The sequence below is a fragment of the Barbatula barbatula genome (genome assembly GCF_947034865.1).
Source record: "Barbatula barbatula genome assembly, chromosome: 5".
Classification (NCBI taxonomy): Eukaryota; Metazoa; Chordata; class Actinopteri; order Cypriniformes; family Nemacheilidae; genus Barbatula; species Barbatula barbatula.
This window is the reverse complement of record NC_136769.1, coordinates 12741652-12755380: the sequence shown is the minus strand read 5'-3', so window position 1 is coordinate 12755380 and position 13729 is coordinate 12741652. Positions and strand designations below refer to the sequence as shown.

Here is a 13729-nt window from a genome sequence, read left to right as displayed (position 1 = left end):
GATAACGATGACCTCTCAAGATAACAGGACAGGTACAGTTGGAGCACAGCCAAACGCGTGTGGAAAAATAAATATGAGTGCAGTGAAGATAAGATTACTCTGCTTTTAAACGACACAAGGTTTTACTAGTATATTATCGGGGATCAAATATTGGTTTGAATAGCTAATTGATCCTGTTGTTCACGGACACAGAAACAACTAAACTTGGCAAACAACTCCAATGATATTAATTATTTAAAAAAACTGCTGAAAACGAACAATACTATTTGTTCCCGGCTTTTATGCCTTTATTGCAAAATTACTTTGTAGGCTAGCAATACCTAGTGTGTTTTGGACCTAATTCCAGTATCATTTAATAATGTTTTATTGGTTTCCATCCGCCAGATTTAACATCCCACAGAGACGATAGTGGTTCCCATAAAACCATTGTCCCATTGTGACCTTTTCATTCACATAATTTCTTTGCTGGTTTCTATTTGTCTTTTGTTTGGCCGCGGGGCTTTCAGGGACTCGCATGTTTTTGTCATTCTATCAGCTTTGAATAAATTTTGCCTGGCCTGTTATGCTGGTTTGACTGTTACTATTGTCCGCTCCAGGAAGTGATGGTGCGCCACTTTAGCTGCTATATGCGTTTGATTCTAAAAACATCTTAAAAGTCCGTCTGTGCTACTGTTTAATAACTTGAAATACACATAATTAATAACGTATAAAATACATGTAACCAAAAGTAAGTATATGGCTATTTGATGCACTGATTAACACGTAATGTTATGTGATAAAGACACGGGAACTTTGAAACACCACACGTTTACCTAACTGCATCATATGGCGTAACTTGTACACTCATATCACTTGCTTGTCTAATACTTTCTGAAATAGACACCGATGGTATTTTAATGTTTAACAGAATAAAAGAGAATTTAAAGAGATGTAAATTAAAATCTGTTTGTTGGACCGATTGGTTGCACTTTATTTTATACCTTATGTGCACTGTACCCAACAAATAAAATTAAGTACTTCAAGTAAGGGTAAGATTTAAGGGTTTGTCCAGAGTAAGCACCTAAACATTTCAAACAGATGGCCTTGATTTAAGGTTAAACTAAAATAAGTTTAAGGTCATTATTTTAGTTCTTCGTGGAGCTTGATAGTTGTATTTGTGTATACAACTGTAAGATTCAGGCTTAAGAATCCCTATCATTTTTCACAAGCTAATTATATTACTATTTCAAGCTTCTACCCTCTACATACTTTGACTTTGTACAAACACATGACAGCCAAATTCTGTCAATTTGTATGAGACTTTTCAATCACTGTTATTTTTACCATCAAGATGGTGCTGTCACCACAGCAAGTTCTGTAATAGAACTTCAAATTGAACTGTTTCTCCATGTTATCAGTTTAAAAAACTATTGTGTTTGATAATGTAACAAATACACAAACACAGGCATATACTGATGTTAAACGCCTATACAAGTTCTGAAAAATTTAATGTTTAAGAAAAGAGTCAGACTTCTTCATTTTGAGGTTGGACACAAGTTTATCTCTCAAGTGACCCTCAAAATCACTAATTTTCTTCAGTACAAATAAAATCCAAAACGCATGCTTCTTGGGGCAACCATTCAAATACACTGGTTCTTTTCAAATGTTGTTTGCTGACTAAATTATATTAGATGACTTTGACTGGGGAAACATATTTTTTACTTGGTTGATGAGAAGAGGTCAGTTTAAAATCAGTTGGATAAAATTTTGGTTAAAAAAAGATATCTGTCGATCTGTTCCATGTACATTCACTTTTCTTTGAGAATTGGAACATACCTTCCATTCGGCAGATACCTCAAAACTTGTGTAGGTAAAGATAATGTCATGTGTCTAAGTAGTACCCCTACACGTAAATGCTCTTTGCCACAATGAGAGAAAAATCACACTCACATATGCCATCCTAAAGAAAAGCAGATGGTGTAAAGATAACATTCTATTCTTATGCTTCTCTCTCTCACGCATAAACTCTTAATATTAAATGTGTGTTCTAGCTGAATATTTAAATGTGCACCCCAAAATGGAGAGGAGAAAAGAACACCTGTGTAGTGTGCTTAAAAGTATATACAGGTTAAACATTAAGTGTAAAATAGTGTGCCGTCTTTATCTCTCTCTCGAGCATATACTTTAGAACACTTTCTGAATGCATCTACATCCATACACATTTATAGCAAGACAAGAAAGCGAGTGGGGAAGGAAGGTAGAGTACAGATGTTTACATGAAGTCAACACACACAGGGAAACAGAGCAGTTTAACAAACGAGTGTCACTTTATAGCCACAGTTGGCCTAAACACGTGCAAGGGTGGAGATTTTGCAAACTTGTTCAACCAGATATAAAATAAACGGTCTTTGTCCAATCATGTCGAGGAATGCATGGAGGCAGACTCTCTGTCCTCTTTTTCCTCCTCGTCCATCTTGCGACCGTGCTTTCTGAAATACTTGTACCTCTGGACATAAAGCTTGACCAGGTTGTTCACTTTAACCGGATTGATCTCCCCTGTTCGGCTGTGACAAATCTGTGAGGTACAAATTAGATTTAGTCACTTATTTACAGTGTCATACCAAACATACTGAACACATAAGAACATTCATGAATATCTATTAGCACTGTGTGGTGGTTGAAGCAATCTTTACCTTGTGCACAGCTTTCCTTAAGATGTCCTTGTATTCGTCTTTGTTGATGTCTTTGCGTTGGTAGTATGGCTTGATGGCCAACTTGACTTCCTCTACTGCCCTCTCCTGGGTGTGCAGCTTTTTCAGGTACTAAGCAAATATAAATTATTAATAATTGTATTATAGATATTATACAAGTAAAACAGGAGGAAAAGTTTATAATCTTAAATAGAAGACGAAGGGATTTGTGTAGATACCTTGTCAGGGTCTTTACTTTCATTGTCCCAGCCCGTTTCACTGGAGCCCCCTGACACCCCTGTTGGCAATGGTGGAGGCGGAGTTTGAGCACAGCCTCCACCCATTGAGAGTCCAGGGAGCAAGTGTGGGGGAGGAGTTTTGGTGCAGCCAACCAATGGGACAGAGCTATGAAGAATAAACTGTGCAGGAGTTGGTCCAGGAGGCTGGGCGTGTGATGGAGGAGGCGGTACTTGCAATGACACGGATGAGGAAGATGAAGGAGGGTGTGGCTGTGATTGGGTCTGATTAGCCTGAGAGAGAATCTGTGCAATCATAAAGGGGAAATTAATCAATGAAAGCACAGAATTCATAATCTTAATGTCTGGTAGAGTTGGTCATATCTACAACTGAAGACAGAAACAGAGATTAGGCTTTCGCAATTATTCCAAAACGATTGCACATTCAGAATACAACTTTTGCAACCAACAAAAAAATATATTATTGATGTTTATTTTATAATCATATATGATGCAACCGATATTACCTGACTTGTGGCCTGGATGAACTCTTGTGCCTTGGCTCTGCTGGCTATATTGGCCTCCTCCATTTTGAAGAGGAGAGCTGTCACTGGAAAAAGTTTAATAGTCACTCATTTATCAGCTGGACAATATTACGTTTAATTGTAATGCAAGTTAAAGTAATACAGTTTGGGTGTAATATGTTACTTTGACAACACAATAAGTGTAAAAATACAACATGCACACATCTGTGATCGTGTTTTGTGGGTCTGGTATGTGCAAATATGGGAATCACATATTTTTTGTTTGTCTATGCAATGAATGTGATTTGGTCCATACGTCTACACTAGGGGTTCTCAAAGTTTACATTCAAAGGTCTGAATCCAACTTCTTGTCAACGTCAAAGTTCCTGTACAATTGTTACTACAAAACTTTTATAATCATTTAAAACAACTTTAAATACTTTTTAAAAACAATTCAACTCGATGTAAAGAGTTTATTTGGAAAAACAGACAACTCCGTTACATAATTTTTAAAATCATGTTTTGTTGTGTTAGCTGTATTTTATATTATTACCTAATCAAAAGAACCCAACTGCAGTTTCTTTTATATAAATTTGAATGCACAATAAAAACATTGTTTTTTAACATCTTGTTTAGAAGTTATGTTTTGCAAATCAATATGCAATCAAATGCGAATCATCATATTCATGGCGTCATCTAGTCGTACTTGTGTTTACGGTCTTAACTGTTACACACAAATGCAAAAAGCTGCTCTCATTTACATTTTCCGTTTATGAAATAGTACTTCAATGTAACTTTTAGTAAATCATGCAGCACAAATGTCCGTCTGGCAACAAACTATTCAAATATTTACAGACAAACTACATCCATTTCCATATGCCCAGGCAGTCTGTAACAGTGACAGAGTTTTGGAAACGCTGTTTTGTACGCTCACAGGGCTGTAGCCGCAACATTTTATATACGCGCTTTACCTGAAGAAGTCGGTAAACACTACACACATACTCAGCCCGCATAAGCAGCGCGCTAAACACTCTCTTTCAACTGAAAACAATCCAACGGGAATAAACGCTTTTACGTGATCGGACCCCTACATTGGTTTGTGTGCATGGTGCACCTGTGTGTAACATTCTGTTATCATTTACTCATTCTCTTGTCATTTCAAACCGGTATGACTTTCTTCCACAGAATACAAAATGTTGTTAACTGGCCCCCATTCACTTGCATTGGTTTTGTGTCTATGCAATAGAAATAAATGGGTGTCGGCGCTGTTTGGTTAGCAACTTTCTTCAAAATATAATCTTTTGGGTTTTGAGGAATACAGTGCATCCAGAAAGTATTCACAGCGCTTCACTTTTTCCACATTTTGTCATGTTACAGCCTTATTCCAAAATGGATTCAATTCATTATTTTCCTCCATATTCTACAAACAATAGCCCATAATGACAATGTGAAAGAAGTTTGTTTTTTCTTTTTTCTTTTTCAAATCTTTGCAAATTTAATAAAAAACTAAAAACTAAAATAAAGTACATGTACATAAGTATTCACAAAAGTATTTCAATTTTTATAAAATATGCAAAGATTTCAAACAAACTTCTTTCACATTGTCATTATGGGCTATTGTTTGTAGAATTGAGGAAAATAATCAATTGAATCCATTTTGGAATAAGGCTGTAACATGACAAAATGTGGAAAAAGTGAACCACTGTGAATACTAAGTCATACCGGTTTTAAATGACAGGAGTATTGGTAAATGATGACAGAATTTTCATATTTGGGTGATCACTTTAACTGTTAACTGGGCTAACTGCTCAAAAACCGTACACATTCTATAAGTGCTTTTCCACCATCGCGCCAAATCGTTCATGTTGCTTAATTGTTCCACTCAGTGCCGATCCTTGCCAGACGGTACGTAAATAGTTTCATTTTCCTCTGCAGGGCTGATAAAGGAAATTTTTAGAATGTAAAAACAACGTGTCACGCACTGCCTTAGTAACACAAGAGGCTGAGCTATAACACATTTACGCCCATTCATTAGCACGATTCAGCATGGTTAGACAACCGTGCCAAAAATTCAGAGCCAATAATCTTTCAATGTCGAACCAGGCTCAAGTGGAAACATAACTATAACAGTTTCAGACTGTGCTTAGAATGGTTTGGCACAATGGTGGAAAAGCAACCTATGGATGGTTACTAAATTCAATGGTATTAGAAAACAATTACTATACACTTACATGCTAAAACACCTCCAGCAGTGCAGTCCACTCCGGTTTGCAGACTCCAGGGTAACGGTGGAGCTGAAGGGGGTGGAGGGGGAGGTGGCGGTGGTTTGTTTATTGAAGATGAGGACACTGAAGACAAGGAGGAAGAGGAAGGGTCATTTGCAAGAGGAGCACAAGAATGAGAGAGGGAGGCCGACACTGAAGCTGATGAAATGGAGCACTGTGGTGATGTCTTCTGATCATCTTGTGGCAGAGTTTTAGCATTGGAAGTTGACTGTGCTATGGTTTCCCCCCTGATCTGTGAGGACAACAGACTTGGAGGGCTAGAAGGGGACTTTGAGGGCGTGAGAGATGAGGGTTTGGACTGACTGGGGCACTCCTCTGAAAGGAATGAAGGCTCTGGTGTCTTACAGCTACTGTCAACGGTTTGAGAGTCTGGTGATGACTCCCTTGTCTCTCGAGATGGGGGCAAAGACAACGGCGATGTGTGTGGTGGCGACGAGGATGGAGGAAGTACACTTGCTGATGAGGAAGAGGAGGATGAGGAAGAGGAGGATGGAGTAAGGCCAGGGAGAGCTGAAGGCGGACTTGACAGCTTGGATCCAACCCCAACCAACGGCTGCATTTCTGAAGATACCCCCAACCAACAACCACCCACCGTGCTACAATTACTATTAGGATTTTTCGCATCACTTCCATCCACAGTTATTCCTTTCTCTCTGGCCTTCTTTCCAGGCCGCCTTCTACGTTTTGCTGCCAATGATGATGTAGGGGAAGAGGTAGATGAGGATGTGGAAGTAGCAGAGCTGGGCTTAGCTTTTTTTGACTTCAGTCCACCAGAGGTGGTTGAAGAAGGAGGCCTAAGGATATTACGCTGTTTTCCAGTTTTGCTTAAGTCTTTGCTTCTCCCTGGAAGAGCCAGGGTCTCTGAGCAGGGCTTAAGAAAGGGCGACCGGCTCTCATTGTCCCGGCGAAACACCACAGCTATAGATCCACCAACTACTGACGGCCCTGAAGCTCCACTAGCTCCGAGAAGGTCAATACCCAACTTCCCAGAGTTCCCCGTGGTGCTGCTGACACCCTCACGCACCAGAACAGACACTTTAGACTGGAGCTTACCCTTTCTGCTACCACCACTTAGCTTCTTGGACCTGCCAGAACGGCCAATATCCTTCTTTCCTGCTTTATCTTTACCAGTTTTCCGTCCCCGTTTAGTTATGGATGAAGATGCCGTGGGTTGAAGGGATGTGTTGTTGCCTGAGGATGCAGAAAGAGGTGGTGAGAGAGAATGAAGGAGGTTTTTACTTTTGACTTTTGGTCTATGAGAAGATGAAGAGGAGGTTGATTCAGACAGTCCAGCTCTCTTGCCAGATCTGGATTTCTTCTTCAGATTATGTCGGCTGGTCTTGGGTGCTACAGATTTAATTTTGGGGCTTGGAACAGGGGGTTCAGGAGGCGGGGGAAGGAGCGGCGAGTCCTCAAGAGAGGGATAGTCTGAATCCAGTGCTTCCCCATCCAAAGAAAGCATATCTACCTCAGGACGGTCTGATTCATATTCATGATAACGTGGAGGGGTGAGGGAGGTGGGACGAGACATGCTCCTGTGATCCTCTTCTTTTCTCTCCTCATCATCAGGTTCTCCTCTTCGTTTCTTCTTCCTCTTATGGTGTTTGTCTGAGCTGTGGGATCGGCTGCTGGAATGCCGCTGGCTATGGGGTGGTGAACTTGGGAGTGTGGTGGTGGTTGTAGTGGTGGTAACAGTTATAGTACGTTTGATTGCAAAAAGATCAGAGCCACTGAGATCTTGAATGGACGGGGGTACAACAGTTCTGCTATCTCTTCTCCTGTCTCTGTCTCTTTCCCTATCCCCCCTCACCATTTCGTTCCTTCGATCTCTCCTGTCGCTGCTTCTACTCCTTTTTTTACTTTGTCTTTCTCTACTGCTTGACCTCCTACTATCATCATTTCTATCTCTCCTTCGTTCATCCCTTCTTTTGGAGTCTCTGTCTCTCTCTCTGTGTCTATCATCATCCCATCTGTCCCTATCCCTTTCCTTTTCATGGTTGCTGTCTCTCTCTTTCTCTCTCTCTCGAGCTTTGTCACGATCTTTGTGGTGGTCCTCAGAGTGGCTGGACCATGACCTACGGCTGGGAGTATGATGAGAGGCATTTTGAGAGTGGGAGCGAGAGGAGTGTTCCGGAGACCTTTTTTTCCTTTTGCGACTATCACTTCTGCAACTTCTCTCACTCTCCCTATTGTTGTCTTTGTTGTCCTCTCTTCCACGATCCTTCTCTTTGCTGTCTCTACTCCTGTCAGCTGACTCCTTAGAATCCTTCCTTTTCTTTTTCTTTTCCTTTTCCTTTTCTACTCGTCCCTCTTTACGCTTGTGTCTATCCCTGTCTTTTGAACTTTTGGAGGATTTACGATTCATCCTTTTGTCAGCACATAGGGGTGGAGAAGTGGGAAAAGGTGGAGAGGGCAAAGGCAAGGGCAAAACCGGAGCAGGGGAAGGTGATATGGATGCAGAGGAGGGACAAGATCTGAATCTTTCTTTCCGCCTGCTTGTCAGTTTTCGTCTCAGATCTCCCAAACCCACAGAAGCCACTGGTTCCCTCTCCCATTCTTCATCAGCACAAACTGACACAAACCCATCACCCTCTAAGACCCGCAAAATCCTCTCAGGTTTTGGGCCGCTGCCCTGAAGGTAAGAGGGACTGCTTGAGGCTGGAAGCAATACTTCCCTTCTTCTCTCTATCGCTTGTTCTCTTCCTCTTTCATTGGCACCCACTATCTCTCCTTCTTCTATCTCAGAGTGCTCAGAGTCTGTGCCAATTTCTCTTAGGTTCGCTCCCTGTTCTCTGGCTCTGTCCTTGATGGATTGTTTGCTGTTAGACTCTAAAAGTACATTATTAGACAGGGAAGATGACGCAACAGTTTCTGTTGAATCTGGAGGCCCAGCCTCTGTTTCAGCAGTTGGATCGATTTCAAATTTTCGATGGCCTTTCATTATATTCCCATCACTAATAATGCTGCTATCCATGCATATTTTCTCTTCCTCGATTTCTGAAGCTGGGGATCCAGTGGGTTCAAACGGATCATACTTGTCAACCTCTTCCTCCTCGTCTTCAGAGGACGCTTCTTCCCTCTCGCCCTCCCCCTCGGTTGGGTGAAAGGGGTCGTATATGTCATTGTCTACACCCTCCCTCTGTCTATCATTGCAAGGGTGTTTGGATGATGAGGATGTGTGAGGTGGAGGATTAGAAGAAGGTGGCACAGAAAGTGATGATGGGATCAGAGAGGATGAAGTGGATGACACAAAGTCTCCTGTGCCTTTGCTGGTCCTGTTGTCTGCAACACAGCCTCTGTCTTCATCCACGTGGTAGTTTGTACCAGGAGAGGAAGATGATGGGGAGGAGGAGGGGGAAGAGGGAGCCGACGATGGAGATGATGGCGAATTGGAGGGTGATGAAGGAAGAGGGCTTTTGGCCATTTCGATGACTCTCTCAGAGGTTTTGAAAGAAGAGGGCAGTTGCATCTGCCCCCAGGCTTGAATTACATCTGAACACCATCCGGGATTATGGCCTGAAGGCAAAAAACAGTCTACAGAACCTCTCTTATTCCTCAAAGGTGGCCGCAGGAGAAAATGTCCATTCAGAATGCATCCTAACAAAGGGAGACAAAATCGAAAATCAAGAAATAGTACAATATGTAGACATAAATCATCAATGAAGCCAGAACCTACCTGGCTTCTGGCGTCCAACACTGGGGATAACAGATGTTAACAAAGCAAGAGATGAGCCATCCTCTACCCTCACTTCTGCTGTTAATTCCACAAAGTCACTAAACAGGATGGAAAACAATTAAATTGTACGATGTCCGTGTATATATAAAACAAACTAAAAATGTATGTATTAATAACTGTACTACTCTGTAATTCATACTCAAAGACATATGAGAGGCAAATGTTCTCAAAGGGGAGATACCACAGTGTTTCATGCATTCTGACTTCTTTTCAATATTAAACGTGTTGGCTTCTCATGCTTGACATGGTCAACATCTCAAAAAACAAGTTATATATGACGTAGTATTTCTGTGCTCGTTACACTTCCCCAGCGTTTGTATAGGTTTCGGAAAGGTTTTTTCGAACATGAAATTCTCCAACTTTTCTTAGTCTCTTATTGGACAATTCTCCCATAAAGGCGCTCCCACACATCAACTCGCAAGATGAAAGAGCACACCCATGTGTCAACCAGGGAGAGTGGGAGAATGAGCATGTGCACACGTCAAGCTGTGTTTGAGGAGTTCAGCTGTGTTTGTTAGTTCACTGCATTTCAGTGAGGAATGTTATTCAAGCGGTGGATATAACACTGGATTTCCAGATCGTTTGAAACTAATAGATGTCTGTGTTTTGTTGGTAATACAAAAATGTTATCTGTTGGTTTACAAAATTAAAAAACGAATCTAATACTTCATTCGTGCATTTAAACAGACATAACAACCACAGGTAAAAGCTTTTAAATTACTATTTTATCATAACATTTTATTTTTGTGCAAAGGCGACAAAATACAAGACACACTCTGGTCGTCAGGACAAATGTAACACAACAGACAAGCCCATGCATTTCTGTGCTATTTTTTTACTTCTACATATTTAACATGGTCAGACAAAGGTATCTTGGCAACTGCATCACATTCCTTGCATTTAAGGTGGCAGGTCAAGCTATGATCTTATTGTCAAGCACCTACCAGTCCAGGTACTGAGGTTGTGAGATGAGCTGAGGCACAAAACACACAGGTTCAGATGCAGTCACAACAGCAGCCCCCTATAAAGCAAGTCATATGGACTAAGGGTCAGCTGAGTTTACCGGGTTCAGAATGGGTAAATTACAAATATGTAAGAAACATAATGAGACAGTAATGATATTTAAAAGCAATGAACCTCAAATACATCACTTATTGTACTGTACCAGTTCACTTGGTTCCTCCTCTGAGGTCTCTCTGTTTCCCTGGAAACATCTTACGCCAGCTGTCTTTCTTTCTGCCTTAGACTCAATTTCCTCGTTTTCATCTGAACATTGTTCATTCTGTGACTACAACATTACAAGACATGCAATATTTAGAAAAGCACTGCTTCTGAATCTTAACTACCGGTACTGTCAAATGGCACTGACTTCAGTTTGCTCCTACTGATCACTTACCTTAGCCTGCACAACTTCTTCATCCTTGTGCGTCTGTCCATCTGCTCCCATCTAGACAAAACACAACACATTTAAACATTTGTTGCTCAATGATACCAGATCTGGCAAATGCTCCAAAGGAAATCTTAAGGATATGGGAAACTACTACTGCAACAATTATCTGTCCATATCCTAAACAACTCTTACAGACACTTAATTCACAACACTATAACTTAAATTCTACACACAGTGACAGCACTAATAGTGGGCAGGGGATGAAACTACTGTAAGATGCTACAGACATATCATATATGCAATCAATGATTTTGCTCCACTGCAGTGCTTCCTACCCGTGTGCTCATTTGTAAACTGTCATGAAAACACGGCAATTTTAAAACGATACACGGCATCGTGCTGAGTGCATTTTATATTGCTAGCAGCTATTTTTCTCCAACCTGTTCGCTCTAACTACAATAATATATTGCATACAGTTTCTCGTCCATGGATGTTAGCCGGCTGGCTAACGTAAACAAGCAATGGTTTACCTTCGAAGTGAAAATATCAACCGACTGGTAAATCCCAAAGCTGAAAACTCGCTAGAAGCCTTTGAGATGTTTTTAGTTAACTTTGAAACAGCACGTAGATATGAAACATTTTTCTATTAGGAACACAATAAGAGGCCCATCCCATCCGATTCCGCCATTTTGCTTTCCCTTCTGTGATTCTGCCGGCTTGGGTTTATGGGAAATGTTGTAGTTTTTTCATTACAACGTCTGTAAAAGCAGCGTTTGGGATAAAATGGACTTATTTAAAATATCTGTTTGACCCCTTAAATTTCAGCATAAACATTTTAGCATTATTCCCTTGTAACCTCTATCCCATTAATTTGATATGGTTGTCTGGACCAAGTGGTTACAAAATGGGTAGTTAACAAATAAATGTGTCATATGGTGTGACAGCAAAAGTTTATAAAGAAACTAACAAATGAAGATAAATCTCTCCTATGCTACTTTATGTTGTAAATATATCCCTTTATCATCTACTGTCTACACAATTTAACCTATTTATATATATTATTAAATATTTTTTTTATATTTACACTTCAGGATCTTTTTACATGTTATTTTCATGTTTTAATTTAAAACAAATCTAAATGTTTAATCTCTCAATCCCCCCCAACAAACTGTAATAATATGATTTTGACATAGCCCATGCAAGCTATATAGATATAATCCCATGTATTCCCAGAGATCAACTCAAAATAAACAACTACACTTGTTTTTATGCTTGCAAATTTCTTTTTAATATTTTTTAACTCAAAATATCTCGCATTTGATACTCCTTCATTCAATCTCGTGCACATGGTGTCACTGACATATATTCTCTTAACACTGCAGTACAGGCTACTTAAACAATGTAATGGTGCCTATATTTATTTTAGCAGCATGTGTGGCATATTCTCTATGTATTGCAGTAATTCTCCAGATCATAGTAATCACAGTAAAGATGAGAGAACTGCTTTACAATGCCTCTCTTTGAAACGCGTGTCCTCTCTGCACAGTCACTGCAGCCTGTCGCCGGAAGAGGGCGCTTTTCCCCATCATGACGCCTGTTACAGAACAGAGCAACGAAAAAATTTAAATTAAAAAAGATTATACGTGTACTTTTTTATTTTGCATTACTAGGACACTGTTTCTTTAAAACATTTGTTTTACAAAGTTTCCCTTTCTTTAAGACTCAAATAGACCTTACAAAGTACTACCTGAATAAACGTGCACAAACAAATATTATACTCTTCTGTCACCCTCATACACATAAAGATATATAAATATATTAGGTAAAACAATGCTCATCAAAAGTTGATTTACGATTATTGTGTTCTCTGACACGCCTCTCGGGCTGATAGAAAATACCCTTTTCACCACAGACGAGCAGCAGCGCTTCCACTAACTGCATGCCACATAGCCTTCTGTTACCGAAACAACCACTATGTGTCACTAGAGAGCTGGCACACAGTGACAAAAGAAGAATTTCAGATTTGTGCATTCTCCTGCAAATAAAACTCGTCAGATCATGCAACTTAACAAATAAACGGTGCTCTGTCCGGTCAGATTGTCTGTGTCCTGTAATGATAAAATGTGCCTCAACTCATCCCAGCCCACCAGTCCTGGAATTATTCTCTCTATTTTCCAGTCTGTTCTGTCCTTATACAGTCAGCTTTTATGAGGGTCCATCACTGAGCTGGATCTGAACAACTAGCCCCAATAAATCACCTTCAGTCAGTAGAAATAATTACCCCTATCAGCTCACCCCAGTCATGGCTGCCTTTCTGGTTTCTGGTTACCTCACTTTTTTAATTACCCCTATTAAGTCTCATATAAACCTGTGCTGCTGCTTTCTTCTCTTTATTTATCTCAGTCTGTCTATCTGTCGCTCTTTCTCTACAATCAATCTTTCCCTCACTGTTTTCTGAGTGCCAGCATAGCAGCTCATCCCTTTTTTCTGTTTGTGTTGTTTGTCCCTGTTGGCTTTGTCACTAATTAGCACCCCAGTTTTGAGGATAACTCTTGCAGTAAGTCACTGTTTATTGAGAGAGAAGATTTTCTTGACCGAATTTCAATACAACTATAAAATGAAATAACCCAATAAAGCAATGTGCCATAACCGTACAAGTGACATTTACATTTAGTAATTTAGCAGAATCTTTTTTCCAAAGTGATTTACAAATGAGGTAAACAATAGAAGCAATTGGAACAACATAAGGAAAGCAAAAAGCATGTGCAGTAAAACTGGTCTCATATAGCATACCACAATAGCCTATATAAAGCTAAGTGGGTTTTTTTTAAGGATAGAAAGAGTAGAAAATAAATAGAAGTCAGAACTAATCGGTCAGGTGCTGACCGA

At 40.1% G+C, this 13729-nt stretch overlaps 2 protein-coding genes across 2 annotated transcripts; both read right to left on the bottom strand.

The window, feature by feature from the left end:
• Positions 1-1450: 1450 nt before the first annotated feature.
• Positions 1451-11693, bottom strand: scaf1 (SR-related CTD-associated factor 1). Its single transcript, XM_079455535.1, has 10 exons — positions 11371-11693; positions 10847-10897; positions 10616-10738; positions 10395-10471; positions 9391-9488; positions 5661-9311; positions 3433-3515; positions 2909-3211; positions 2673-2801; positions 1451-2554 (listed from the first exon to the last, which is right to left on the bottom strand). Exons 2-10 carry the CDS (start codon positions 10895-10897, stop codon positions 2396-2398), a joined length of 4674 nt encoding a protein of 1557 aa, XP_079311661.1. The 5' UTR covers positions 11371-11693; the 3' UTR covers positions 1451-2395.
• Positions 11694-12286: 593 nt separating this feature from the next.
• Positions 12287-12871, bottom strand: LOC306894900 (insulin; the record flags this gene model as incomplete). Its single annotated transcript, XM_079457738.1, has 3 exons — positions 12287-12434; positions 12578-12587; positions 12694-12871. 3 exons carry the CDS (start codon positions 12869-12871, stop codon positions 12287-12289), a joined length of 336 nt encoding a protein of 111 aa, XP_079313864.1.
• Between the last annotated feature and the right edge of the window lie 858 nt (positions 12872-13729).